The 27249-nt window shown below is 35.6% G+C and overlaps 1 protein-coding gene across 2 annotated transcripts; it reads right to left on the reverse strand.

Moving 5' to 3' along the window:
- Window positions 1-10961: 10961 nt before the first annotated feature.
- Window positions 10962-25985, reverse strand: LOC129245894 (uncharacterized). Of its 2 annotated transcripts, none has more exons than XM_054884329.1 (10): window positions 25639-25985; window positions 23607-24531; window positions 23211-23544; window positions 22964-23147; window positions 21298-21408; window positions 21125-21225; window positions 17509-17600; window positions 14626-14818; window positions 13633-13733; window positions 10962-11896 (listed from the first exon to the last, which is right to left on the reverse strand). In XM_054884329.1, the coding sequence occupies exons 1-10, from the start codon at window positions 25860-25862 to the stop codon at window positions 11738-11740; spliced, it is 2424 nt and encodes an 807-aa protein (XP_054740304.1). In that variant the 5' UTR covers window positions 25863-25985; the 3' UTR covers window positions 10962-11737. The 2 variants fall into 2 exon arrangements, with proteins under 2 accessions (XP_054740304.1, XP_054740303.1); XM_054884328.1 differs by having other exon boundaries at window positions 17509-17606.
- Window positions 25986-27249: the final 1264 nt, after the last annotated feature.

Here is a 27249-nt window from a genome sequence, read left to right on the forward strand (position 1 = left end):
TTGATATGATAAGAGGTATTAAGGGGGATTTGTAGGACGGCTGAATCTCTAGAATTTCTTATTTCAGCATACGCATATAAATACAAAGAAGAAAATTAGCGGAGGAAAAACACGAACAAATATCATTAATAAACAAAACAAATAACAAAGGTCCTAAAATATTACCCTGAGGTACACCAGAGGTACACCAGAGGTGGCGATGTACTGTTTCGACGTTTCCACAGCAGTCGGTTCTACGTTACCGAAACGACCCGGATTTATATCCGGTCAAGGACGGTCATTCAAGCAGTATTCCCCGTATGTAAGTATGGGGAATGTTTATGCTGCCACAACAACAACAACATGTACTGTTTCGAAGAAACTCCATCAATAACTACATTACTGCATCTCTTTATTAAATAGGATCGAATCCAATCAAGGAAAGTTGAATTAAAAGCGAGACAAGCCAATTTAGTTACTAAAATCATATGGAAGTTTTATCAAAGGCTGTAGAGAAATCCATGTATATCGCGTCAGTTTGGAAATCATTCTGGAAGCCCGTGTGGCAATCTTCAGAAAAAAACGGATAAGTTAGATAACGTAGGTCTTGCAACTACAAAACCATGCTGTCTAGGATAAAATTAGACATTTAACGCTAAAATATAACTTGTCTTTGACAACACATTCAACAAATTTAGATACAGCAAATAATTTGGAAATTGGTCTGTAATTTGCAATTCGAAATATCTTTTCATTACCGCTTTTGAAAATAGGAGTGACTGAAGTCAGCTTTCAACCATCGATAAATATTCCTTCAGCCAAGGATTTGTTAAAAATTAGTTTAAGAAGTTGCACCAAAGAGCGTCAATTTTTAAACAAAGTTATAGAAAGCCTGTCTACATGCGAATGAGAAGAGTTTTTAATCTTTAACAATCCCTTTAACAATGACATTATCATCTGATAGAACAAGTGAACCGAAGTCAATTGAAGAAGACAATTGCCCCAAGAAATTATTGCGAATGGCTGCCAAATGCGAATGGCGGCAAATAAATTCGCTGCGTCACTGACAGAGCAGACAGTTACGCCCCTATAAAAAACAGTATTAGGAATAGAAGAGGCCTTTTTAATCGATTTAATATATCGCCAAAAATTCTTCGGATTACTTTTTATATTAAGCACAAATTTGTGAATGTATTCTTTATACAAAGACTTTTTAAAGTACGAAACTTATTCCTATGGAAGATGAAGAAATCATAAAAGCGGGATTCGTTAGTTAACTTGAACTTCTTAAAAAACTTATCTCTCAAATTTTTATGATGTTTAACCCTGCTTTGGTAACCTACGTCTGAGAGGCGTATGCTTTTTGAATTTTTTGCTCTCTCTCTCGCGAGTCGTTTCGCTCAGTCGTCTACAGCAGCATAGATGACTACAGCAGATTGCCGGTGGTGGTTGTTTTTTCGTGGTAAGTTTGTTTCCCTTTGAGCTTTGGCTATTACATGCGTCTCAAAGACGTATGGTTAGCTTTTGTGAAACTTTAACACTTCATGAAAATGAATTTGTTTTGATATTGTTTTAGCTTCTTTTTTGTTAAAAGAAGAACAATGGCCCGAAATGAACGTTTAGATGATACACAAATTGCTGCGCTTTTACAAGGTTTATCGGAAGATTCAGATTCATCGGATAATAATAGTGAAACTGAAAATATAGTGTTTGAGGATGATGTTCATACCGATATAGAAGATGAGGATATCGATATCCAACAACCTGATATAAACACAGCTTTATTTGAGAATCAACCGTCAGCATCTACTAATTGTATCTTCATGTATACTTACGTTCTCTCAGCCTACTATTAGAAGCAAAAGTAAGTACTGCTGAACAACATCGAAAGATAAAGACGCTGGCAGAGTTTCTTCGATAAATATTGCTCGAACGGCAGCGGCGTTAAAAGATAACCATCTATCAACCGAAGAAATATTTAACAATACCTTTTGTGGAACACGGTACACTGCGGCTATGAGTCGTGATAGGTTTAATTTTTTGATTCGATGCCTGCGAATGGATGACAAAGCATTGCGACCTTCTCTTCGACCAAATGATAGATTTGTACCTGTCAGGAAAGTTTGGGATATATTCGTTCAACAATGAAAAACTTGTTACATACTGGGATCGCACACTACAATTGATGAGCAGTTCGTGGGTTTCTGTGGGCGATGTTAAGATGTACATTCCCAATAAGCCGAGCAAATATGGAATAAAAATTGTAATGATTTGCCACAGTGCTACAAAATATATGTTCAATGCCATTCTATATTTAGGCAAATCAACTGATAAAACCGATGGTGTCCCTTTGGCGGAATATTATGTCAAAGAATTATCAAAACCAATACATGGTACTTCTCGCAATATTACTTGTGACAATTGGTTTACGTCAGTTGCATTGGCAAAGAGCTTACTTAAATAACTATACAAATTGACTCTTGTGGGGACTATAAGGTCAAACAAACGTGAAATTCCGGAAATAATGAAAAATTCACGTTCGCGAGAGGCTGGAACTATTTAGCATGTTTTGTTATGATGGACCCTTGACGATTTCGTTATATAAACCAAAGCCGTCTAAAATGGTGTGCATGCTCTCATCCTGTAATGAAAAAGGAACAATCAATGAAAGTAGTGAAAAGCCAGACATTATTTTATATCATAACCAAACAAAAGGAGGAGTCGACACCTGACCCCAGCATCACACCATCATGGCTTCCGAAGAGTGTATAGCACCACCACGGCACTCACCGTCATTAACACCCAGGTAAACCGCGACCTCAACCAAAACCGCCCCTGCGAGAGGATTGTCCTAGTAGCGTTGGATCTAAAAAAGGCTTTCGACACAGTCAGCCACGCCACGCTACTAGATGACATTTTACAGTCGACTCTCCCGCCAGGGCTGAAGAGGTGGACCGCGAACTACCTGAGTGGTCGTCATTCGTCGGTGATATTTTGAGACCAAACATCTTTTCAACTTCAATACCTCGAAACTCCCCCAGCCACCAGAGGGAGTCTTCCTGGTCTCATACGCAAACGACTATCTCGCCAGCCTTTCTCGCTTCTTCACTGCGAGGAATTCACAACTCTCCCCCACTAAATCCACGGCGATCCTTTTCACCATCTGGACAAAGGAGGTCAAGCTACAACTCAAGGTGAAAGTCGATGATACACAAATTCCGACGGTTAACAACCCCAAAATATTGGGAGTCACCTTTGACAGCTTACTCTCCTTCTCAGCGCATACAACCGCTATTGCAACTAAAGTACAGAATCGCAACAAGGTTCTCAAGTAGCTCGCCGGTAGCACTGCGCCTGTCTGGTCGCTTGGAACCAGTGATTTGCAGTGGACGAAGCTTCAGACCTTCCAAAACACTGCATTAAGGACCGCGACAGGATGTCTTCTGATGTCACCTATACAAGATCTATATAATGAGGCCCTAATGCCGCCTATTAAGGAGCATAACAAATTGCTCAGTAAGCAGCTTATGCTAGGGTGTTACCGCAGGCCTCACCCATGCAGACACCTGCTTGAGCCTGAGCCACCTCCCTGGCACATCAGGAGGCATCTCCTCAACTACGCGTACGAGATCTCAGACAAAACCAACAGACAGCTACTGGATCGGACAGTGTACAGACAGACCATAAACGACATTCATTGGGAGACTCTCACCACCTTCTTAAGCTCCCGACCCCCGAATGCCGTTATCGGAGTCCAACCACCAATCGCAGGCGAGGAGCTCCAACTTGCCCGAGAGTCCCGCGTAACCTTGGCACAATTACGTTCTGGATATTGTAGCAGGTTAATATATTATGTGTTTATGCATGCTGCATGCTGGATATATGTTTAGTGTGTCGGGGCGTACACCCTTTTTGTTTGTTTGGCCGAGCTCCTCCTCTTCTTTGTGGCGTGCGTCTTAATGTTGTTCCACAAATGAAGAGACTTATAGTTTCAAGCCGATTCCGAACGGCAGATATTTTTATGAAATACACTCGGAGGTTTGCCATTGCTTGCCGAGGGGCGACCGCTATTAGAAAAATGTTTTTCTTAATTTTGGTGCTTCCCCGAGCTTCGAACCAGCGTTCTCAACCTATCCGCTCAACATAGCCTTCATAAATTCTTATGTAACATATTGCCACAACCTGTAGTCCAGAAATCAGAAGCCGCTAATTCGAAGAGAGTATATGAAAATTTTGTCTAATTCATTAACGTCACCTTGGATGGAAAAGCGATTAGAGGCTCCCAGTTTGAGTAATGCTTTGAAGCGGAATATAAAAAATGCGTTGCTGCAAGAACTCGAAGACAGTAATAATGAAAACAGAGAAGAATATGGACCAAAAAAAAGGAAGATATTGTTCATATTGTCTCTCTAATATAAGACGAATGTCAAAAATGGTATGCGCTAAATGCTACAAATCCATATGCGGAGAGCACAAAAATGATTTATGTAAAATTTGTACTTGATATTGCAAACTTAAAAAAAAAAATGTATATATCTTTATTTTGATGTTTAAACAAGGAAGAAAAGTAATAAAAATTTGTTCATTTTAGTTTTTAAGCAATCGACAGTTCCTTTCAGAGAAAACTAAGAATTTTTTATTTTATTTTATAAGAAGACTGAATTTGTTGTATGTATAAATAATGTTTAATAATAAATGCCTTTAAATAATAAGAAAATAAATATATAAAAATTCCACGTAAGTACAAAAAAAGCTAAAATATAGTTAAAAAAATATCGTCCTATTAAGAAAAGCAATGATACGTCTCAAAGACGTATGGTTATCTTCTTAGTAACTTTCAATAGGGTTATCAAAGCAGAGTTAAGTTCTTCCGTGTACCAACGAATCTTATAATTTACACGCTTAAAAATTGGAACATGTTTGGAACATAGATCTAGCACTAAAGTTTTAAATATCTTAAAGCATTCTGCAACTTCAATATTGCCTAAAGATACTTCCCAATCAATGTCACGTAAGGCATTATCTGGAATTTGGAAATCAGAATCAAATCAGTCACTATCAGGACTGATTTAAAAAGATTCTAAAAATTCCAAGTCTAGCTTTAAAGGAATATGGTGAAGATTAATCGGCGATATTGAAGAACCAGGCTGCGATAAAACAAAACTGATGTTGTCGCTTATAAAAATTAATCTGAGTTAGACGCATGCCCAGTAAATTTTCAATAAAATAAGATTCCGTAGGACTGTTGACATTTGACGGCGGTAGATATACGTTATTATCTAAATATAACCAATTAAGATTGCTTAAATTAAAATTCCCTAAGACACATAATTGGTTATTCCCAATAACATCCTGAAGGGCTAGCACATTGTTAACATGCGACTTATACAAGCACTCATTATTTAAGGGTGGAATATAAGAAACACAAATATTATATGTATAAAGAAAACTAAGCGAACCACGTATTCGCACGCATAGCTGGTCTATAATAGTATCAGTCTCTTCCAATTGTATGAGTGATGCGTGACGATCAAGGTGGATTTATTAAGGTGACAGCATTTACCCAGCTGAATTTTTCACCGTAGGTATGGCTTACGTCAAAATGATATGTTTTGTTTGTATGTATTGGTATGTTTACATTCGTATGTTTACATTTGCTTGCTGATTTTGACGTGATGCTTGGACCAAACGCAACAACAAATACATGTAGGGTTTTACTTATATGTGTTTGCTGTCACCTGTAATAAATTCGCCTTGGTGACGATCACAGCGAACTGCAATCATAACTCCGCCCTCTCTGCTACATCCAGTTTTAATAGCATCTCTCTCTTTACGGAAAAGAACACTGACCGACGTATCGTAGTCCCTTACCGCAGTCCCCAGAGAACACAAAATTGAGCAAAACTCATCCCGTAATATAGTTGTATGTATCTACAAAATGTTGCCATTTATATTTTTGCATACACACTTTTTCACACATCGACGTTATCAGTTAGAATTTTTCATTGTTTAATAGACCTAAACCAAAACAAACAGATGCAAACAGTTCAATTATCTATAATTAACATTATTCAACATTGTTTTTAAGTTATTTTAACAAAAAATTAAAATTTTTCTAAGTTCATTTTGTAATTGATTTCGAAAGGTACTGTTTAGCAACACAGTGTGGTGAGAGAGCAATCAGCTGAAACGGTTCTACGGAATTTTCCAAAATCCTACGATAGAATCTACGATACTACGATACGAAAGGGAAGTAATTTTTCATTTACATGGGGCTCTCATTAGTTTCATGGTAACAGCTGACAGGGGACAGCAGTGAGCGAAGATTCCAACTCTTTGTCATTCTGTTGCCCATTCTTTAGCTTTTGTGTAACGAGCGGAACAAATGGCATTTCGTCTATATGGAGAGGTTTAAACGGTCAGCTATATTTCTATAAGAGCATCCTGCGTGCCCAACAAAGCAGAAAAATATCAATAAGTTTATCTTTTCGGATACCCTTTTATCATCCCTGAGATTGCAGGAAGAATCTGAATTAAAAATTTTGACATTTGGAGATTTTTTGAAACTTGAAAGTGGTTACGAAATTCATTTTCAGTTTGACTATATAATTAGATACGCAGTTACTTTCGCCAAATAGCACAATCATATCCAAATAAATAACATCAACCAACCAACAGAGCAATAAGAAGAGATAATATAGTTTGGAAGTTGGGTTTCATATCTATTTAGGCGAAATTTCGCTTTCTTTAAGTAATGCTTCCGTGGAAATTTTTTATGTAAAATATTTTGATATACATAGCATGTAGACAGAATAATTTTGTAGAAACATGATACATAATTTTTTTAATTTTGTAAATTTCTCTATTGTACATAGATTACAGTCAACATTTAACAGTCATAAAGCATCAACATTTTATAACATTTATACTACTCAACTAATTTAACACATAAAATTCTTAACCTGATTATTCAAATACGCATGTATAATTATTTAGAGTTATAGTATAGTATATGTATGCATATATATTGTATATGTATGTAAGTCTTTACTAAATATAATTTTGTTACAGTTGGAAGATAGTCTTAAACACTTTTTGGCTTAATGCTATAGCTCCGAGAGAACTTCTCGTTCTCTCGTGAAATAACATGTTTACATTAAGATAAAAATTGACGATACAGTAATCTTACAAAATATAAACAAATAGCACCTTACTTGATACATATGTAAAAACAGCTTTTGGTTAAAGATTTTGGTACTTGGATGGACCTCAAAATAATAACCTAAGCAAGCAGACCACTTAAGGACATAAAATGTATATTCTTCAACATTTAACTAACTTTTGAGTTGTAGTATCCCTTAGTAAAAAGATGAACAGAGAATTAAGGAACCTGAGTTGCAATCTGCAGGTAATAGGTTGAAATACTAAGTATGTACAAAGTAGTAAGGATCTTCATTTATTCGGGAACCAGCATTAACACTGAAAATAACGTCAGCCTTAAAATTGAGTAGTAAAGTCCTCTCCCATCGAACAAAAATCGCACTTTATAAATCGTATCATCCTGACAATCTCAGTGCATGGTACGGAATCTTGAACAATGACAACATCCAATGAGCCGGACCTTGAAGTGCTCGAGAGAAAGTTTCTACGAAGGTTTTTTGGACTACGCTTTAGCGATAACGAACATCGCAGACAATGGAACAAAGAGCAGTATGAGCTTTACAGTGGCATCGACAATGTGCAGCGAATAAAGATTCTGCGTCTCCGCGTCCTACCAATACATACTAACGCTCCTACATTGAAAGTATTTGATGCAGCACCTACTGTTGGTAGCAGAGAAAGATGAAGGCCTCCTTTCAAGTGAAAGATAGAGAAGAGTAGGTATTTGTGACACTTTGATTAATAGTAGGTTTGAGCTGTACATGGAACCGCTCTTTTCTTTTTATATCTTAGTGTTGAGGCTATTAGTACATTGGGATCCTTCTGATCTGAACGCAAAGTTCGTCTACCATGGGTCTAACTTCCGTTTTATTGGTTGTCAAGTTGTCAATGAAAAATGTGAGTTAAGAGTGGTTGGCTTGGCTGCTAATTCAAGTACTTTAGTAGCAATGTGGATATCGAGCTCTGTCTGGCAGATCTTTGCAACCTAGAAGTTTTTTATCTCTAGTTTCAAGTTTAAATATCTCTAGCAGAGATCCGTAATTTTGATCACACTTTTCTAAGCTTCGAAGTCAAAAAATTTCAATAATTGGTTACTAACTGAAGCCAAGTATTCGCTCAAAAAGGATTTTTAAGTAGTAGTTATGGATGTTTATTCGTAGATTACTCTATCAGTGAATATATTTTTTTGTAGTCTTCTTTGAAAACTTTTGGTTTTTTAAATCCAGTAGTTGAGCTCAAAACCTTGTTCACAGTCTAAAACTAATTATGTGGCTTGAAGATGGAATGCACTGCTATGTTGAAAAACAAATTTGGTTCTTTTTTCGATTCTAGTATGCTTGCCTCATAAAAATATGTTTGTACTAATGGGCTTCGTATGGAACGTTGACTGAATTTTATCTTGTACGGTCCCTGCAGGGAAAACCTAAATTGGTATGTAAATAGTTCAGAGACTGGTACTTAGTAGAAGAAATTACACTAGTTCGGCATTGACTAGAATAATATCGGTAGTAAAATGATCAATTTGTATGTAGATTAGTTAGACCCACGGAAAAAAGAGCCCAGAACATAAAAATTTCTATGCGGGTTTTTGGGGCAATAAACTCTTACATAATAAGTAAATATCTATTTTATTAAGTGGATTTTCTTTCTGGGTCTAAAAGATAATGAACCAGAAATGCAATTAAAAATTTTATTTCCGTACTACTTTTATTAAAAATTTGTTTTAATTTTTTTAGGATATCCTTACAGTATAAGTTTGAACCAATTTTTTAATGTCCAATCTTTTACTGTACCTGAAAGAAGTTTCATTTAATTTTAAGAAAAAACAAATTCCCCGTACACTCTTAATATGAAATAGAATATTTTAAAGCATAGAAATGGAATGGATATTTAAAAACATATTGGACTGTACTTTAGTTTTTGGTATTATGAAGTGATATTTGCTGAGGCCGGACAATTGACATTTCGTAGGACATCGCTGTGTTAAAAATACCACTTGCCAACAGCGGAAAAAATAGAACACGCACTGCTTGAACTGAAAAGTGAACTGGTAGAATTATAGTTCACAACTAGTATTTTCCCTTGCAGGGAGTAAATGCATGCATGTACAGGCTTGGTACAGGCATTCTTATATTACGCGCTTTGGTAGACTTCAGTCAATAGACTTCAGTCTACCATGCATTTCCAATTTTTACATGATTTATATTTTGATATTATACAAAAACTTACTTATCACATTAAGCCTTAGTTTAGAATTTCAAGCTAACAACTAACGGATATACTCGAATCAACATAAAGCAAAGAATGATGCCGAGTGTTTTTGTGACAATAAGCGTAAATGTCCGGAGGTATGAATGAAAGAGTGAAACTGCATTAGTTCACGGCTTTTCTATGTAAAATACAGTAAAAAGTAATTAAAGAATAAAAATATTTGGTTTCGGGTTCCTCTCTGACGTTTATAGTGCATTGCCGTCAATAGGAAGCTTCGCATAAAAATAGTTGTAGTATAGGGGCTTCTAACTGTTTATAGAAAATTATCAAAACGCTATCCCCAAATTATATTGTGGAGTTGCTCGATGTATATACATACATACATATGATTTAAGGTAAATAAGCGGCGCTCAACTTTATTATACATTATGGTGGTATGTAGGGGAAAAAACGAAAAAAAAATTATTATCTATTAGACGCAGCAAAGACATTTATGAAAGAAATGAAAAGTTATTTTACAAAATATTAAACTGTATTTTGAGCTACAAGTATTATTTTTGAGTGATATTTTTTCCTTGACACCCTTAAATTAAATTAATTAAGACTATATTCAAAAAATATTCATAAAATACCTAACCTGTTATAGTAAATTACTTTTAATTCTGTTTTCAACGAGCTATAAATAAAATCCACTGTGTTAAAATGCACAATAAATTAAAAATGTTGAAAAGCGAATTGAAAATAGTTTATTCACTAGGTAACAAAATAGTAATGAAAGCGCCTTTCCAAATTAAAAAATGTTCCACAAATTTAAAATTGTTCTTATGTTTTTTTTTCTTCTTTCGAAATTCTTTAAAATATTAAATACTAACAACATCTTAATTTGAATGACATACAAGGAAACAATAAATTCAAAGTTAAGTATATCCTTCAACCTATTTATAAAATAAGTAAAACTTGCGAATGTGGAAATTCGTGAAAGAAAATTCGAGTATATATGGAAATGTCTTCTATAAAGCAATAAAGTTCATGCTAAATTAAAAAATTAAATTGTGGGGTGATCTCCAAAATCATATCGTAAATTAGCCTATACCTATACTGTCAACGGCAAGACTAATTATTAAAAGTATATTATAGATAAGTGAAATATCAGGTGTGTAGTAAAGAAAATGGTACAAACAGTTTGCGAAAAGCAGCCAGTACTTTTCAAACATATACTATATGTACTTCCCCACGGTTTTATTGATCTAGTTAAACTTAAATAAGAGTCGAATTAAAAACAAATTCTCAACCTCTATTCTCCTATTGTATCAGCCACTCTTCATTTGCTATCGTTTTGTGTTCCGGAGCTTTTACTGGCATTGCCAACACTATGTGTAGAAATCAATGCGATCATTAGTGCCCAGCAGAAACTAGCTTGAAGTTTTTACAAAATAAATCCAGATTAAGGCAGCGGTTACATAATGGCGTAACAAAACATAAAACTTCAAACTTCAGATGGAAATATCTATGTATGTATATCTCTTAATATCTTAAATCTTATGAATATATGTTACTATTATACATTTTTTTATATATAATATATCAATGTTTTTTAATTGGTTGATTCTCTTTAATGTAGATAATTGTTCATTTTTGCAGAATAATAAAACAACAATCTGATATAAGTTTAAAAGCGTATTTGGTTACCTTTAAATATACTTTAGAGCTCACAATAATAGGTACATATGTACTACAAATATTAAATCATTGGTATACTAAGTATTACATTGAATAGTTTTCACAGACGTCCATATGTATTTATTTACATATGTATGTGTATACAATTATGGATATAAAATATGTAGTAAAATTTATTTAGATTTTATTTATCAATATGCTCTCATGTGTACCAATTTATTGCTCATATTTATTTTGACTGGTAAAAGCAGTATCACAACTGTCTGAACATGTGTGTGTATGTACATACATTGTCGTTAAGAGTTACAATAGTTGTAGGTAGAATGTTGATATATGTATATATGAAAGCTGCTATTAAACATATACAATTGTATATGTATAATTCTTAAACAATTCGTAGATCTCATTTTCGTTTCATCGCATTCGTTATACAGTATTTATAGTAGATAGTAATTTTAAAATTTCAATTTAGAATCGAAAACACAGGTAAGATATTTGCATTACAGTTCAACACTTAGCTGAAACTTATATTTAGCCTAGTTTTTCAAAATCTATTACACATACTACAGACATATCAATACAATATAAAACTTTTATATATTTTCTTAAAATACTCACACAATGATGAATTCAAAAAGGCTTTTCATACTGTGTGCTTTGCTTATTCTGAAAACATTTTGAATACTTGACTGCTTGCAGCATACCCTTATAGGACATGTAAATTCTCACAGCTTTTCGATTTGGAAATATCACTGAGACATATTTTTTGTAATATTTCCTTAGCCAAATGCAGCGATATGTGTGTACGGGAATTTTTCAGCTTCGATGAGGTAGCTTTCTTCTCGCGTGTTTCCTTTAAACGCATCTGTAATACATATAATAATGAGTCCATAAAAAATCGGATTCACCCAATTCATCGATATAGGATTACTCTAGCCAAGCAATTTTTTAAAATTATATACGAAAAGCATGAAGTTTAACATTATAAGTATGCATCAACATTTTAATTTAAGATGTTTGTTTCCGTAAACATTAAGTTAAGACTAAATAACATTACTCAATCAAGTCAATCAATCAATATTTCCACAAAATTAAAAAGATGTCTGTGCTCGCTTGCGCACCAGTGCCAATGAGCTTCATCAATTTGAATACGAAGTAAATTTCGAGTTAATGCTACTTGAAATACATATGCACCGCAGTGAAACTATCATAGATAAGGGAAGGTAAGGTCATGAAAAATAATGAAAGTTTTTAAGTTTTGCAATGGCAAACCTGGGAGTGTATCTCTGCCGTAGAAAGAGTGTAAGCGCCAGTTTTTTGTAAGTATATACATATATAATGGAATAAAAAGTTTTCTTGACACATGACTCTAGTAGTCATTAAAACAGGAAATAAACCCCAAAACTACTTATTTCGATTTTTTTTATTAAATTAAATCATTACAGTATTAATATACATATAACAGAGGCCGCTGTAGCGGAATGGGTTGGTGCGTGACTACCATTCGGAATTCAGAAAGGAACGTAGGTTCGAATCTCGGTGAAACACCAAAATTAAGAAAAAGTTTTTTCTAATGGCGGTCGCCCCTCGGCAGGCATTTGTGGACAACATCAAGACGCGCACCACAAATAGGAGGAGGAGCTCGGCCAAATACCCCCAAAGGGTGTACCCGTCAATTATATATACATATATATAACAGCGTACGACAGTAAAAGTTATCCAGGAAAAAATTGGCATGCACGTGAAACTAAATCAGTTTACCATATATAGTAACGCTTCCCTAGACAAATTTTGTATACGTGGGTGAAGCAGTATTTCGCTGAGTTCTGCATGTTGTCGGGCTTGTTACAGATCAATTTAGAACTCTCGCGATTTATCAAAATGATCTTAAATAGACTTTCGCAATAGTCTGTAAAATTCAAGCCTTGCCTAAGATTATTGCTAATAATTAATGTGGAGATTATTGTTCCTCCTCCTATTTGTGGTGTGCGTCTTGATGTTGCTCCACAAATGAAGTGACCTACAGTTTTTAACCGACTTTCAATAGTAAATATTTTTAATGACGGCCAGAGTGGCAGAAATACAATCTGAGGTTTGCCATTGCCGAGGGGCGACCGCTATTAAAAACAACTTTTTCTATTATTTGTTGTTTTATGCACGGAGATTCGAACCTGTGCACCTCCCAGTGGTAGTCACGCACCAACTCATTCGACTATGGCGGCCGCCGAACTTAAATCGTCACAGCAATTATAGCGAAGACCTTATGGCGTGCTCTAACATTTTAGGTTAGTATGGTTGCCCAGGGAGTGGGCACACTTGGACGAAGAAAGAGCTCTAACATCTTACAGAACAAAACTTTTCTCATAAAACGCAAACATTATCAGCTCTTCTAGCGCGCCCAAGCGCTGCAGACTAGTAATAAAGGTATTAGTATTCTCTCTAAAAATTTTCGACTGCAACATTCCTGATCAATCGATTTTGCTTCGTTGCTATATTGGGATCACTTCAATATTATAAAATTCTATACGTAAATCTTTTGCCATATAAAAGCATTTAACCTTAAAATTTATTTACATAATTCTTATTTAGTTTAATACTCACTTGTTTTAGTATTCCTACCAACAATTCATCAACATTGTGTTGGATGCCACTGGAGGTTTCTATAAATTTAGCGTCATGCGCAGCAGCCAATGCTTTGCCCTCTGTTAATTTAAGTGATGAATAAATTAACACTCACATATATTCTTACCATAATAATAGGAGTATACATACATATAGGTTAAATATTTATTTGCATAAATTTATTTAATGCAAAATCGTATCTACATTGGATAAGTCATAAGCTAGCTTTGTTATTTTTTCAAGGTCGTTTATGGAATGCCCTAAATGCAAGTGGAAAAATCAGAGGGGACAGGTTATGCGGTGTACCTATACATTTGTGGGATAATAATTTAAGGACGACTACTGATGTTAAATGTCACTGATAAGGTTCGGGTATAGGTAAGTGGATTGAGAAATTCACTCCTGCCCACTAGAGAGCACGACTAGGAAGTTTTCTGGGGATTGTAGCCTACAAATAAAGGTATTCGTTTCGATCTTCGTAGAATGTTGCCTTTTGACTCATCCAATTCGCATGATTGCTGATACTGATTATATTTTTTCATTTGATCTATAATATATTGTGATAAATCATGAATATCTTCGAAAAAGAAGAAAATACCAGTTGCCACATCTAGAAATTCCGATACTTGCTAAACACATTTATAAAAGCAGAGGTGCATGCGCACAAAGTATTCAGTGTTAAGTTGACGTGTAAACGCACAAAGTGATATAAAGTGATTATTCAATAAAGCTCGCAAGTTGTGTTGCCATTAGTGTGTGACTTTTAGTTTACAATCCAGTGATCGACTCAGGGGAATTATAGAGAGACGTTTTATTTGGAGAAAAACGTAACAATATGTAGAAGAAAACAATGTAATGTATAGTTGTAGTGAAAGGAATATTGGACGCGATATGTAGAGAATAATCGTAATGTTCCTATATAGAGAATCATCAGTTTTTTTGCTAAGAATATGTGAATCTAATGCATTATACCTTGTGATGCTATCATCCGTGCACGGGCCAGATCTGCTTTGTTCCCCACGAGAATAACGGCTTTATCTTTAATGTAGTTCTCTTGCCACAAGTACTTTATAATTTCTTCTGCAACACGGAACGATGATTTTTCGACTACGGAGAAAACTACAACACAACCGTGTGGCTCGTATGTTGATAAAGAGTTTTCCACCTATTTTTGAATAATATTTTAATTTGTTTATACGTATGAGTAATAATAAATATAAAAGAGCACAGTGTTAATAAGTTAAATTTGGTACTGTCATCGTAAAACTTGACTTGGTAATTATACGCGGAATGTTTGTGATAGATTGCTACTTATGTTGTTCACAGGCACTTGAAACATTAGTCTTGAACATTTCCGCGAGATGATTTTCTATACGTAATTTCCCCCTATCTACAGGGATTATTTTCCAAAATTATATCAGACAATTTTTTTCAGGTTAAATTGCTGCAAAGTAATGAATATCTAAATCCCGCAGTTATACCAGGGCTGCCGGTATTGTAATAATGATATCGCGAAAATCGTGAAATAATAAAAATCGGAAAATTGACATCCCTTATCAAGAGCGATCGTATTTAACTGAATACGGGATTCATTTCGTAAAGGTCACACAAAATCGTTTCTTATGAATTGATATTACAAAATGATTATGCGATACATCGTGTGATCGAGGTATGTGTCTGGAAAATAATTTCTTTCGTATTCATTCAGTATTACAAAAGCAGTTAGGCGCCAAAAATATATGTTCGCCTTGAATACCGCTAAAAAGACTCAGTCACGTTCCATCAAAAGGCGTCTACACGATCAAGGTATACCACTATTTATTAGGTACCAAAAGAGATCAGAAAAATAAGCGAAACCAATATATGTACATTCTCTTACATCGGCTCAAAGAAGAGCATTTTTGGGCATTCAAAACATCGAATTGATGAATTATGCGCTATTTGGCACCTAATTATTTGTTCTAATTCCTGCGTGGTCAATGTTTTTAGTTGTCTGAGGGAGCGCCCAAATGACCCCAATCGAAGTGAAAAAAGTGGTTCGAAAATTGGTTCAAACGCACGAAAAAATTCATGGACAATATTTTTAAGTAACAATAATACCATTTTCGAATATACTTAGTATTTATTCTTAGTTGCCTATCATTCATCAAATCTAAATAGGTAGCATCCCTAGTAATTACATTTCAATTGTCAACCGCTAACCCAAATTAAGTTTTCTTAATTGTGACTAAGAATAAATGGAAGTGACGAAGTGTTTTGATCTCAAGCCAAACCAAAGAGCTTCATAAAAAGAAATATTTTCGGGAGTTTAACAACATATAAGTATATATATTCTGTCCAAAAAGTACCGGGAATTGTTCAATAACACGCAAAATAATTGTTTAATCATCAAAATTTATTGTGTCACCCTCAAAATAGGCTTCATTCGAAGCAATACACATGTGCCAACGATTAGTCCAGTCATCAAAGTACCTTTTAAACGCGTTTGAAGAGATATTCTTTAGCTCCTTCAGCGAATTCTCCTTAATGGCCTCTGTCGACTCAAAGCGGCGTCCGCGGAGTGGCAATTTAAGTTTTGGGAAAAGGAAAAAGTCACAGGGGGCTAAATCCAGTGAATACGGTCGTTGTTCGATGATATTTGTCGCGTTTTTGGGCAAAAATATTGTTGTTCACAATATGAGCTTTGTGAGATGGTGCGTTATCATGCGGCAAGATTCATGAGTTTTCTTTCCACAAATTGGGCCGTTTCCTATGCACATTCTCTCTCAAACGTCGCATAACGTGCAAATAATATTCTTTATTTGCCCTAGAAGCATTTGGAACGAATTCCGAGTGCACAACACCATGATAATCAAAGAAAATGAGTAGCATGACTTTCACTTTTGACCGACTTTGACGTGGTTTTTTGGGTTTCGGCTCATATGGATAGCGCCATTCAGCCGTCTGTTGACTGGTTTGCATGTCAAACTCATATACTCACGTCTCATCCCCTGTTATGATGCGCTGGATAAACGTCGTGTCCGAATTCACTTGCTCCAGGAAGTCCTCAGTTACCTTCTTCCGATGAATTTTTTGAAAGAAATTCAATTATCATGCTCAATTGATGGTGTAAAATTTGCGAATCGATTCGTGAGACGCGCTAAGGTCACGTGCTACCTCTCTTAAACTTGAATGATGGTTTCCAAGCTCCATTTCCTTGACTTTGTCGACGTTCTCATCCGTTGAAGTCGTTGATGGGTGACCAGGTTGGGGCAAATCTTCCACGACTTCTCGGCCCTTTGCAAAAGTCTTATATCACTCGTAGACCCGTGTTTTGGATAAAGTACACTCATCATAGGCTTTCTGCAAAATTTTCAAGGATTCGGCACACGAAATCCCGTTCAAAACACACAATTTAAGACAAATTCTTTTTTCGATATTTTTATCCATAGTGCAAATCGCAGAGGACACCCGCGGTTAACTTATATATAATAATTAAATCCCAAAATCAAGCTAATTGACAGATCACGCTCAAACCCTGCAACACTATAGACGACATTCCAGCAAAAATAATTTAGACATATGTGTAACCCGCACTTTTTAAATGAACAATTCCCGATATTTTTTTGACAGAATGTATTCTACATGTTTATGTGCATTTTCGACTACATTTGTGAAAGAAAGTTAAAATATATGATAAGTATAAACATAAGTATAAAGGAGATTTTAGAATTATACCTAAAATATTTTATAGTATTTCCCTCAAATATCTAGAAGATTGGTAAGTGTACTACATAATAACGTTATAGAAGTTTACACAATGTCGTTAAACTTATATTATCAATTATTAATGATCTATATTTACACGTTACTTACACTCATTTCCACGCTTGGATGATCAATGAAAACCAATTCAGATTCTTCGTTATCCAACAATACGCTCACGGTCTTTTCACCGAACTCGTCATCTACAACTCAAATAGAAACAGTTTACTAAAAACACCGGAGTTTATATGCATATAAAAATGTTTAAAAATATATGCATACTACTTTTTGGAGGGTATTTAATGTGTGTACGTATATATGTAATAGAGAACTAATAAGGTGTGATGGATTTAAAGCACTAATCAAATTTGTTGTTCTGACAGTGCCTAAGATATTGTGTCTCTAAATCTTACACTCAGTTAGGCTCAGGCTTCGTGTCACATTACATTTCAAGTACGAAATAAAGCATGAAAAACAAAACATTTTCCATTTACCCCTTCGTCGGCACATTAGGAGTTAAAATCAATTAGGAATTCCTCCAATGTAAATTTAAAGTATAATATTTGCTGTTTAAAATTAGTCAGCGCTCTTTGTTTTTGGAAAAGGTTTTAAATTCAACTGCATCAAGCGCTAAATTGCGTATACGCAGTGTAGAACCAATAAGCCGGACAGACAGGAAGAAAGAGTAGTAAAAGAACCCGATAATTTTGGAAATGACTTATTTTGCGTAGAAAATATCACCCTCCAATTTGTGATAATAATGTTATGAAACTTTTCGGAAATGACACTCTTTTTATTTGAACAAAATTTAATATATGTAGTATTATTTATAATTTTATATTTTTCACAACCAATTAATATGTTTCATTTCTATACCAAGCGAGGTAAAATAATACCCAACATATTATATATAAATATATGGACTAGAATTGAATAAGTATAAAGAATTGGATAAGTACACTTTCATCCACCGTGCTCCTTTCTACAACCTATTGACATTTTTCATAACTGGCCATTAATGCATTCACATATAATATATAAGTAAAAAAATCTGTCGAAAGTATACTGGGATTTAATACCTTACAAAGCCTACTAAGGTAGATTGACAAAATCATAAAATTATTAGGTGCGCAATTAAGTTCCCGCTGTTTGTCAATAGATGCCGCCAGAAGTGTGTGCTAGTCGATTTTCACATAACCGTCATAAACCAAACTTAGACATATGGTAAACAAACTGCTTCGACACATTCGTGATTTTGTTTTGGTATCATATACTTTTGGTTTTGTGAAAATGTCTGATTTTGTCCTCTTTCATTTGAAAAACACGGCGGCTGAAGCGCATCGAGAGCTACAAAAAGTTTATGAAGATGCCGCTTTAAGTGAAACAACGTGCCGAGACTGGTTCCGTCGCTTCAAAAACGGTTATTTTAATGTTGACGACCGTCCGCGTGAAGGAAGGCCAAAAACATTCGAAGACGCTGAATTGGAGGCATTGCTCAATGAGGATCCGTGTCAAAAGCAAGAAGAGCTTGCTTCAGTGTTAGGAGTTACCCGCCATTCCATTTCCAAACGATTGCATGCTTTGGGAATGATTCAGAAACAGGGGACTTGGGTTCCTTATGAGTTAAAAGCAGGGGATGTGGAACATCGTTTTTTCGCCTGTGAACAACCGCTCCAGCGGAAAAAAAGGAAGGGTTTTCTTCATCGCATCCTGACTGGTGACGAAAAATGGATTCATTACAGCAATCCAAAGAAAAGAAATTCATGAGGACTGCCCGGTCCTGCTTCTACGTCGTTGCCTCGGCCGAATATTCACACTGCGAAGGTTATGCTATGTATTTGATGGGACCAAATTGGTGTTATTTATTATGAACTGTTAAAACTAAGTGAAATCATCACTGGGGATCGGAACCGACTTCAATTGATGCGATTTAGCCGAGCACTGCGCGAGAAGCGGCCGCAATACGCGGAGAGGCATGAAAAAGTAATTTTACAGCATGACATCGCTCGGCCTCACGTTGCCATACCCGTTAAAACCTACCTGGAAACACTGAAATGGGAAATCCTACCCCTCCCGCCATATTCTCCAGATATTGCGCCATCCGAATATCACCTGTTCCGATCGATGGCACATGGTCTGGCTGACCAGCAGTTCCATTCATGTGAAGACATCAAAAATGGCTTGATCCGGGAATAGCCTCAAAAGATCAACAGTTTTACCGCGACGGTATACGAGATCTACCAGAAAGATGGGAAAAAGAGTAGTCAGCGATGGGCAATACTTTCATTGATTCACTTGTAACCATTTTTTTTTTCAGAATAAAGTTGTATTTTCATCAAAAAAACAGCGAGAACTTAGTTGCGTATATTTCGTCTTGTTGGATACCATCCAATTATTCTTACTGTCGTAGCTCATCATCAAAAGGAAAGATTTTTAAATTCCCCACTGAAGTGTCACTTAGCCACGCAGCTGTGCTTAATTATAAGTTGCTAAATTAACTCTTGTTGGTAGCAATCTCGTATGTACTTCCGCCACCTATATTTAAAAGGCATCACGCTCGAAAAAAATTAGGCCATTAACTACGTTCGCCCTTATTTTAATAGAAAGTGAGAGACTTGCAGAAGGATTCTTTCGCAGAAAGATTCTTCGCTACCACTTCAATCTGTTAGATGTGCCTGAATTAATGTTGGTGTTCGCAATTAGTGCTATTATTTTAACAAAAAAGTTTATTATGCTCGTCTCCAACTACGGGATCAACAAAGGCGCTTTTGACATGCTATTCCACGTTGTTGATTCCCATTTAAAAGAAATATCTATTAATGCATTCCTCCAATTTTCGGCCACACTGAGGTGACCCATAATAATCGGTTCTACGTTTCTAGAATGACACGTTTTTATATCCGGCTAAGCATTGCCTTTCGAGCATCATTCCCAAGCATTAAGGGCAGTATCTATCGTGTTGCAATAACAATAACAGCCGCGCTGAGATTGTTGGCTGGCTTTCAACGGGCTGTAGGAAGAGATAATAGTACTCTGATAAAAGTTATTGGCCGCATGCTAATTATTGTAGAAAAATATATTACGGATTTTGAGCTAAGCCCGAAAAAGTAGATCATCTACTTATATGTGAACGTATTATAAGTTGATGTAGTTGCATGCGTTTCCACCCAACTTACTTTTGGGTTTGCTGCCAACGCGTTGTGTGTTTAAGCCAAGCAATAGCCAAAATACTTGTCAAAACCCACACAAATGTTATAACCCAAACCCATTTCAAGCCATCTTGCGCAGGGTGTTTGTGTTGGGTTTGCATGCATTTTAACATTGAATGGTGACAATAGTGTTTATTTACGTTATTTTTCTCTTTTCGATATACTTTTACATACATGCACAAGGATGAACCATAAGGTATTACAGTTTAAACTATTCCCATCAAACACGTGGTGGAAGCAGTTGTCAATGCTCTCAATCCCAAAATCGGCGAAATCGCGGTTGGACTTTGGTGAAAACGTATCAGAACCGAGATTTTATTGTGAATACGTTTCTCTTAACACCCAAGTTCATTCGCAATTCATTTACAAAAAAATTGAAATTAAACAGTGAATGTGAAAAACAGAACAGTACATAGTGAATTGGACTGAAATCCACTCTGAAGAGAATTACAGAACCTATAACCTCGGTTCTACCAATATGCGAAAATAATATATACATATAAATTCTTTGAACTTACCTAGACTGGCGTCGTATGTATGCATATATTCCGAAGTCATAAATTGATTAACTAAGGCAGTTTTTCCAACGCCAGAATCACCTAACATAACAATACGATATCTATAAAGATAAAATACTGATCAGCATTAATAATATTGACCAACATTGAAAACAAACATTATTCAAACGAACCGCGGTGGAGGCTCAATATTATCAGATTCGTCTGGGGAAGTTGGCACCGAATCAACATTTGCATATGCTCCACCACAACACGATCCTTCAAAAGGTGAACGTTCACTAGCTCTGAAAGTAAGTGAAACATAAAAAAATATGCGATAGCATTCTCGTATTTTGGCATGTAATTAAATTCCAAAAACACCATTTAATTTTAAATTTTAAAACCTGTTTTTTTAAATTTGACTCAAGTAGTATAATATTAATTTCAGGATTGTTGAAGGAAAGAAGTATTTAATTAATACCTATGATTTGCAACAGCGTCCAAGCCAACTATATGAAAATTTAATAAAATGTCTGAATATTATTGTATATATAAGGTTGTCAAAAAAGTCTTGCGGTATTTTTATTGAATTTTCAATTGTTCATAAAATTGGTTATAATAATGCGATTTAAGTCAAATATACGCCGTTTTGTTCGATGACGAGTTCCCAACGAGATGCCAACTTCATAATGCCCCTCTTATAGAAGCTCGTTTCCCTATTGTCAAAAAACTCGGAGAGCCAATTTTCACAGGACTCTCTTGTGGACAACTTCCGACTACCAAGCTCGTTCGCCATGGACAGAAATAGGTGGTAATCACTTGATGCGAGATACGGACTATACGGTGGATGTAAAGGAACCTCCCATCCGAGCTCCCGGATCTTCTGGCGCGTCACCAAAGATGTGTGTGGCCTGTCGTTGTCCTGATGGAAGACAATTCGTCCTCTGTTGATCAAAGATGGCCTCTTCTGCATGAGTGCTGCATTCAAGCGGCCCAGTTGTTGGCAGTACAGGTCCGAATTGAGCGTTTGGCCATAGGGGAGCAGCTCATAGTGGATGATTCCCTGCAAATCCCACCAAACACACAGAAGAACCTTCCTGGCGCATCTTCGATCACCTCTGCACCAGAACGAAAACGTTGAAACCATCGTTGTGCGGTGGAAATGGAAACTGTATCGGGTCCATAAACTGCACAAATTTTATTGGCAGCATGAGATGCATTTTTGCCTTTATCGTAGTAGTACTGTAAAATATGCCGTATTTTCTCTTTATTTTGCTCCATGTTTGCGACGCTATAACTCACGAACGACTAAAAGCAAACAACAATTAATCAAACACGTGTTAGCACGTGAAAAGAGCTTTGCAAAAAGCTCTAGCGTGAACCGATGCGACGAATACAACTAGAACTACGCGCTTGCAAAGACAAGCTTGCGGAAATACCGCAAGACTTTTTTGACAACCTTATATATATATTATATATATATATTATATAATACTCAGCCAAAGAAAAAAATTACACCAGTATGGAATATAATGCTAGTTAAAGTAATATAGGTACAAGGTTTTGCGCATAAATTATAATTCCGGATTATATATGAGTTAACTTTTTAACTAATACAATAATTGATTAATTTTGATTATTATTATTAGTAAAAGTTGCACAAAACTATAGAGACTGCAATGTAAAATCACTGAGAATGTGTCGTCCATAAATCAGAATCATATGCACTATACGTAGCACATCACATTTTTAGCATTTCATCGTTATATGTATGAAAGGTGGGAGTGGATATTGATATCATCCTTCGTTTGCATAGGATCCGTACGAGGGCGGATGAAATGCTTCCAAACTATTGCTTACCTGCTATTGGTAGAATTAATACTGGTGTTACTGCGCGATCGTCTTGATATAATGGAGTCACCACAATTTACAACATTCCCTTTGCTTATTGAGAAGTGTCTTAGTCGGTAAAGATCATCACTAGCACGTGGATTATAAGGACGGTCAGGTAGAGAGCAAACACGTGGTCGTATATGATCTGGAACTATAGAATAAGAATTAAAATAAGAGCTTGTATTGTAAAAATTCAGTGACATTTCATTTTAACCTGGAAGTTCCAGAAAATTTGATGTGCGGCGTTGTTGACCGCGTTTGGATGCTTGGAAGGTTAGTGGCCCTATATCATCATTGGAAAAAATTGATGTATTACTTTTCATAGACTCTCGAGAACTACGACGACTAGCTAAATAAGCTAATCCTCCTTTAGAACTACCCCGTCGTCTTGGCTTATAACTGGTAGAGTTACATCCTTCTAGGGTTTTCTGCTTGCTTGGACCACCTTCGGAATCATTGGTCAAATCGCTGGTCGATTTTCGGTGTCGTAAGGATGTAATACTGTCTGAATAAGTACGATCTAATGTAGAATGAGAACTATGCAGCACCTTGAATATCAAATGTTAAATTTTTTAGCCACTTTTCCAAGATTTTATTGAAACTTCTTTACCTGATAGCAGGGGTTAGAGGTTATATTAATAGCATGACGACGATGTTTACAGCTTTCGCGTTGCTCTGAAGGGCTGGTTTCATCAGAAATACTTTTAACCGAAATCTTATCGGTTTTGGAAGGCTCCGAAAAACTAAAAGAAGTAGTAGCTGTTGCCATAGTACTATTTGTGGTGTCATTCGAATCAAGTGAAACTTGAGTGCTATCCGTAACACAAGAATCTCGCTTTACATAATACTTGTCACGGTTCAAACAATGTTCATCAATTTGTGACATTTCCCACTCCAACGGCTTCATTTCATTGCTGTCACGATTGTAATCATGTAAACAGAAATTTCTATCTAAAGGTGATGTACATAGAATATTTCTCGAATTTTGTATTCTTGATTCAAAAATTTGTGCGGATGCTGATCCTTGTGGTGGTGTTCCAAAATAGTCATTACAATTTCCACTATATGTTTTAGAAGTACATTCGTCTACAGGCGATATTGGTTCGTAATATTCAAATTTTTTATAGAATGGGTCCACGACTGGGCTTATAGCTTCAAACACGAACTTTCTAGGTGAGTTAGGACTTCGACGAGGGGATGCTGTCGCGGGGCCGCTAAGAAAAGTTGCAGAAGAAGGTGAGTCCATTGAATTTCCTTGCGAAGATATGCCTTTCGGACTACGTGAGCTAGAAGTAGGTGTTTGGTAATAAGACGGTGTGGAAGAGGCATCATCGCAACTATCATTAGTATAAGTGGTTGTGATTTTTGGGCTCCTTGGCGGGTTTTCGCTGAAGCTACCCACATTTCCACTTCTGCTAGTTATTATGAACGGGTCCGAGTAAGAGTTTTGCGCGCTGTAAGAACTACGTACAGAAGGACTTCGTGGAGCTGGCCGCGATGAATCATAAGAACTTCCGATTTTCATGGCTAAGCATCTGCAATAAACAAGGACTGTATAAGAAGTTGGAAAAAATAAGGGTGTTTGAACGAATTAAATCAACTAGCAAAAACAAGCAAATTTTTCTACAAAAAAAAAAAAAACACATGTATTTCATAAATATGAATTTCAAGTGCAATACAACTGAAATAGTGTCCTGGTTAAAGTTACATATATCATTTCTATTGCAAACAATATCAAGTTCTAGTCGTTTTTTTACCATCATCCGTAGACATTATCTCTGCAGATAAACAAACAAAAAGAGAGAAGTTGCTTGTTTGTGATGTACTCACAGCAAATTCGGAAAGTGCGATCTTTTATTCTATCATTCCTGGTTCAATGCGTCTCTTTTGATTGTGCTAAGTAAAGAATCTACAATATTCTGAAATAAATTGCCGGTGAAAAAAATAGTCATGTATCCGGAAGTGTTTTTCAGTGCGACAAAATAAATCAAAATTCTGAAAAAGGACCTGTTTGGGACATAACTGTAATGTCCAAAAGAGTTTATTTACGCTGAAACTTATCCACGATATGACGAATTGTTTGCGCACTAAAGCCATGCTTATGACCTGGGAAAATTGTATTCTGGATAATCCATCCAGAATCGATCAGACATACTCAACATATATCGAGCGTTTGAACTCATGGACTCATGTAGGTCCCATTCATCTACGACCCCTCTGCCTTTGAAGTCCGCCCATACAACCTGTTTTCTGAGCCTATCGTACACTAGACAGGATTTTGTAAGCTGCAATCATATCATGGCACAATTCACGTTGCGTATTTTCAACAGTACTGAAATTTCGATAATATAATATTTTTTAATAAATTTCATTTATTCTGGAAGCGTGAAATTATGCACTATGACATGACAAACCCTATTGAATATTTCTATAGCTGAATGCTATTACGAATTTTGACAGATAATTACTAATTTAGACTGAACATAACAATTGTCAAAACTATCGTTGCCTTCAGGTCACCCGTTACATCGACAAAATATCCATCCATCTATAATATTCCTATTATGAAACCTTTCACTTGTTACCTTCGTAATAATACGAAAATAAAATTTTTATAGATATGTTGTTGAAATATATTGTACCTTGGGGACTTAGGTCTTTTATGTGCTGGTACAGGTGAGGATGCAGTCAGTATTGGGGTGTTTTGCGATGCCATTGATTGTGTGGACATTTTCATTAAAGTAGCTACTGAAGCAATATCCTCTTCCAAAGCATGATGCAGTGTCTGATGATAGTGTGATAATCGGGTACTTTTGTCATGCTTTTTATGATTCTGTTGGTGTTGACAATTGTTTTGATGTTCCATTGATTTTCGACGGTGGTATCTGTTTACCTGGGCGATTTGGGCACTTCACTTCATATCAGAATCGATATTGTTTTTCCACCTTGAAAACCGTTTTTATTCATGGGTCCATAGTGATTTAAACATTTTTTTTTCTGAAAAGCAAACATACATAACGAAATCTTAATATAGAAATGATCCAATTCATATTTTTGTTACTTAACAGGAGAAGGAAAAAAACTGAATACGAATTTAGACAGAACACGAAGATGTTTTTTTGCTTGTTTTACTGTCAATTTCCATAGTAACGCAATCATTTTTTGTGAAGGTATATTTAGAAGCTCGAATAAACAAATTTTGGCCTACTTCATTTTTCTTTTTTTTTACCACCTCTTTTTTTCTACTTCTGTATACATTGAAAACCGCGATAAAAGAAAATATTTTATAAACATGAAAAAATACATCAAATTATTTTATTTAATTAAAACAAAAAATTAACATTTTTTTGTTCTTTATTACTTATTCTGAAAGCAATTTGTTACAAGAAAGTTATATTTGACTTCAAGTTATATTTTACATAAAAAAAAAATGGCTCCCAAAACAGACAACCCAAATTAAATTCTACTATAAAATGTGCGCTGGTCTTTACTTGTGATAACTTATTTTTTCTGTTCGGTACGTGTTTGAAATTGCAACCATTTATTAAGACGAATTTTCCCCGTATGATGCTAAACGAGTCTGACCCGTGATGAAAATTTTGGTCCAAACATGAATATGACGAGCCAGTCTCGTGAACAGATCGTCGGGCCAAATGTAAATATCACGAGCCGAGGTCGTTCACAGATAGTAGTAAAAATTATACTTTTCATGCAATTCATGTGGTCGGCAACACTGTTTCCATTTTAACGCTTTGACTTACTATCATTCGTTGAAAATAGTTTGCTTGTCGTTTGTTTAATTGCAAATACTCGAGTAAGTATGTATTATACAATAATATAAACAAACTTCTTTGCAAATTAATAACAATTTTCATTATTTAGGTTAACCGTTTTTTATGTGTACGTCTTTCTGGGAGCGTCCTTCTGCTGCAGAGAACAACCAGTTTATGAATTTTTATACATGCAAGTTCCGATCAGGCATTTGCAAATAATCTTATAAAACTTTTTCATTTATTAATTTTTAGCACAGCGTTTCTACAAATACAATTCGACTACCTGACATAGACTCCCGTTAGTAAGTTCTGATCGACTATTTGCAAGTAAATTGTTTTTAAAAGCTTTTATTTGCAGTTGTTCATAGACGCGTAAGTTCAATTGCTTCAATTAGCTGTTATTAGAAAGAGAGCTCAAACTCCTTTTCTCAACTGATAACCTTCTGCAATAGCTGCTCCTACTATTTCTGCATTGGTTCA

This window comes from Anastrepha obliqua, chromosome 4, assembly GCF_027943255.1.
Source record: "Anastrepha obliqua isolate idAnaObli1 chromosome 4, idAnaObli1_1.0, whole genome shotgun sequence".
NCBI lineage: Eukaryota > Metazoa > Arthropoda > Insecta > Diptera > Tephritidae > Anastrepha > Anastrepha obliqua.